The sequence below is a fragment of the Rhododendron vialii genome, chromosome 10a (assembly GCF_030253575.1).
Source record: "Rhododendron vialii isolate Sample 1 chromosome 10a, ASM3025357v1".
Lineage (NCBI taxonomy): Eukaryota > Viridiplantae > Streptophyta > Magnoliopsida > Ericales > Ericaceae > Rhododendron > Rhododendron vialii.
This window is the reverse complement of record NC_080566.1, coordinates 8,533,727-8,537,389: the sequence shown is the minus strand read 5'-3', so window position 1 is coordinate 8,537,389 and position 3,663 is coordinate 8,533,727. Positions and strand designations below refer to the sequence as shown.

The following is a 3,663-nucleotide window of genomic DNA, read 5'->3' as shown; positions in this document are numbered from 1 at the left end:
CAAAACAAGGACCTTCGGGTGGACAAATACGAACTCGACGCTTAAAACAATCGATGGTAGCATGAAATTTGGATAGCCAATCCATTCCCAAGATAAGATCAAACCCCGACATTCCCAAAACGATGAAGTCGAACACGAAACGACAATCACGAATAACCAACTCACAATCTCGACAAATACGGTCAATAGGTGTTCTACCCCCTAGAGGTGTTTCGACAAACAAAGGAGGACTAATAGTTTCTGATTCCAATTCCAAAGTACACACAAATGATGCAGCAATGAAAGAATGCGATGCTCCAGAATCAAAGAGTACTTTAGCAAATGAGTTGAACAAAAGAAAAGTACCCCTCACAACAGAAGTTTCCAGAGCCTGAGAAGTGGTAGGTGGGATAGCAGAAGTGATGTTGAAAACTCGCCCCTGGGTACCCTGACCCTGCATAAAACCCCCTCTCTAACCAGAACCCTGAGCAGGCGCGGAAGAACTCGCTCCCTTATCAACCCCGGAACTCTGAGCTGACGTAGTCTGACGAAAGTAAGGCTGCTGCTGCCTCTGAGTACCCCTAAACGGCTGGCCCACATTACGCCCCGTTCCCGGCTGCTGCACAGAACCTGACTCACTGCGCGCTCCCGACCCTTGAGGACAACTCCTTGCGAAATGATCCGTTTTACCACAAATATAACAAGTTTCCCCGAGGCGTGGACACTGAGCACGAACGTGTCCAGGTTGATTACACTTATAGCACACGGTTGAAGGTCTAGACAAAGCACCCCGGATCCCCAAAGAAGAAGGTGACGGCCTAAAGTTCGACGAACTACCCTGCGGTATCTGAGATGGTTCCCTTGCCCTTTTCCTCCCTTGGCTTCCAAAGCTCCCCGATGAAGAACTCGTGTTCACGGTTGGTTGTCGTGGTTCCCAAACCCCTCTATTACGTTGCGCCTCTTTCGGTATCTCAATGCTCCTCGCACACTCAACTACCTCGGCGTATTTTGTCTTGCGTTGTACCATTACCATCCTCCTTACGGTGTTGTGCAGTCCTTTCTCAAAGCGTCTACATTTCCTCTCTTTCGTCGCCACCAACTCTGGCGCAAAGCGAGATAAAGATTGGAATTTTTGTGCGTACTCCGACACGGTCATGCTTCCTTGCTCTAACTTTTCGAATTGGTCCCTCAATTGCTCACGGCTAGTTTCTGGAAAATACTGCTCCTCAAATAACGCCTCAAATTCAGCCCATGTCAAATTCTCAATGTCTGGCTCATCTACTTGAGCCGCGGTCCTTGCCGCTCTCCTTGCATCTTTCCTGCTTTCAAGGACGGATTCCCACCATTCACCGGCCTCCCCAACTAGTTGCACCACCACGATACCTACCCTAATGTTATCTTCGGTGATATTAAGAGCTCTGAAAAGCTTACGAATCTGAGCTAGCCAATGGTCCGCCACCAAAGGGTCGCTACTAGTCCCATCGAACACTGGAGGGTTTCTACGGCTAAACTCTCGCATCGCCACGATAGCTCGATCCTCAACATTCTCCCTAGGTGCTTGGTTTAGAAGATTTGCAGCTGTAAGTGCTGCGACGAGATCCCTAGCAAACTGATTTTGAGCTTGAGGTACTCCTGCACCTCGACCGATCCCAGCCCCCAAATTCCCACCTGGGTTCTCCCCATGCTGACTAACCTCGTCCTCAAGAGGTACCCCACGGCCACGACCACGGCCTCGACCACCCCGGGTCCCAGCCCCAACTCGTCTGACACGGGTCTTCGGAGGCATCTTACTACATGATATACAAAAGAAACTATTAACCACAACATTAAAACTACGGGGTTGAAGCCCTCAACTTCGCAACACGGGTTAATAGCTCTACACCACTCTACGATAATGAAAAAATGCAATGCCACGTAATCACATGAATGTTAGTCACACAAGCATGCACAAGTTATGTTAGAAGGCGCGACATTTTGAACCCATGAGACAAAACGTCTCCCCACGGTCTCTAGGTGTTCTAAACCTATGCTTTGATACCAAGTTGTCACGTCCTCGATTTTAAACATAATTATAAATGATTTACATAATAAAAATACTCACAAATATCCGTACGGTACCCAAAAGATCACTATATTCTCATTCCCAAAGCAAATACTTCCAAGTTCACACGGTTCCAAAATATTACAACATCGGCTCAACGGCCCCAGATTTAACATAAGTAGCGAAGTTCGAAAGAGAATCAGTGGTTACAATATTCCGAGTCAAAAGAATTACAATTTAAGTTACAAATACATCTTTCAAAATAAGTTTACAAAGATGAATAAGTAACTCCTTCGGTTAGCTTTCAAAAATAATGTCAACACTCCAAGCACGCCAAGCAATGCAAGCTATGGTCCCGGGTTAGCACCTGAAAATAATATAAGGCTTGAGCTACACTAGCCCAGTAGAAAAGTCTACGCAAACTCTATATGCAAATGAGCGAGACGAATGAACGAATGATAAAAGATCACAAGACAACGGAGGAAGCACAATTTTCATGAACAAGTGTCCCAAAATCTCCTATTTTTCTTTTATTCAACCCATAAATCATTCCCGTTCAATTCATGTCTCAACATGTCGTGTCGTTTGGGTGTCTGAGCCGAAGCTCCTGCCAGGCTAATTTTGGGACCCTGATATCCCCTGCCAAGCACCCACCTTGAAGGTTGGGCCTTGAGTGATTATTTTGAGCATTTGCTCCTGCCAGGCTAATTATGGGACCCTGATATCCCCTGCCAGGCACCCACCCGTCGATGGGCCCTGAATGTTCGCGCGTCGTTCACAAGTTCAAATTTATTGTTCGAAAGAGTGTCGTGCAAGAAGTCCAAATTTATCACTTCACGGTCCTACCAATTTTGAACAATCTTAATGCATGCCACGTTAAATAGGGAAACAAGTAAGGCCACCTGATTTCTCATTATGTATGTATATAATAATATAAGTACCCTTAAATGGTCCAAGGCTTTGGAAAGAAAGAAAGAATGGGACTTCAAGCGTCAGGGAAATTTTTACTTTTAACAGGTTACCTACCGGTAGGAAATGGGTACCTACCGGTACAAACTGGAAACAGAGGGTACACGATTTTGGCTCACAAGAATTCTACCGGTAGGAAGAAAATGGTACCGGTAGGAGTCCGGGAAAAATTAGTAATCTTACCGGTAGGAAATAGCTTCTACCGGTACAAAAACTGATCAGAAAGGCCACCATTTTGCACGAGGAAAAATTTGAGACAGGCTACCGGTAGGAGAAAAGTTCTACCGGTAGGAAGCTAATTTTCTGGCAACACAACAATGTTCTACCGGTAGAAAGAACGGGCCTACCGGTAGGAATCCGGAATTTGGCGATTTTTTCATCAGATAACAGATTTTGATCCAGACCAAACAACAACCAATACCAACTCAAACAAAGCATGAAAATACTCAAATAAGACATAAGAGAACCCAAATAACATATAAAGAGAGGTAGAATTTCCTACCTCGAGTATCCAAACCGAAATCAAGGAGATTGTGTAAACCCTAGCTTCCGGAGTCCAAATCAAGCAACAATACACCGAACCAAGCTTTGTCCAACGCGATACAAGCTCGAATATACTAGTAGACGATGGAGTTAAGCTTGATTGTTGTGAGTTTTGAGTGATTGGGTGAGAG

At 45.3% G+C, this 3,663-nt stretch overlaps 1 protein-coding gene across 1 annotated transcript; it reads right to left on the bottom strand.

The window, feature by feature from the left end:
* Nucleotides 1–451: 451 nt before the first annotated feature.
* On the bottom strand, nt 452–1,765 carry LOC131302842 (uncharacterized). Its single transcript, XM_058329635.1, has 3 exons — nt 1,696–1,765; nt 1,180–1,611; nt 452–1,080 (listed from the first exon to the last, which is right to left on the bottom strand). Exons 1-3 carry the CDS (start codon nt 1,763–1,765, stop codon nt 452–454), a joined length of 1,131 nt encoding a protein of 376 aa, XP_058185618.1.
* Nucleotides 1,766–3,663: the final 1,898 nt, after the last annotated feature.

What these genes read in the sequence shown, in the direction of transcription:
- LOC131302842 (XM_058329635.1), bottom strand. Translation starts at nt 1,765, where the DNA reads ATGCCTCCGAAGACCCGTGTCAGACGAGTTGGGGCTGGGACCCGGGGT. An exon ending in TCGAGGCCGTGGTCGTGGCC is followed by an intron (nt 1,612 to 1,695) that starts GTGGGGTACCTC and finishes GTCGAGGTGCAG; the next exon opens with GAGTACCTCAAGCTCAAAAT. An exon ending in GTATTTTCCAGAAACTAGCC is followed by an intron (nt 1,081 to 1,179) that starts GTGAGCAATTGA and finishes GCTTTGCGCCAG; the next exon opens with AGTTGGTGGCGACGAAAGAG.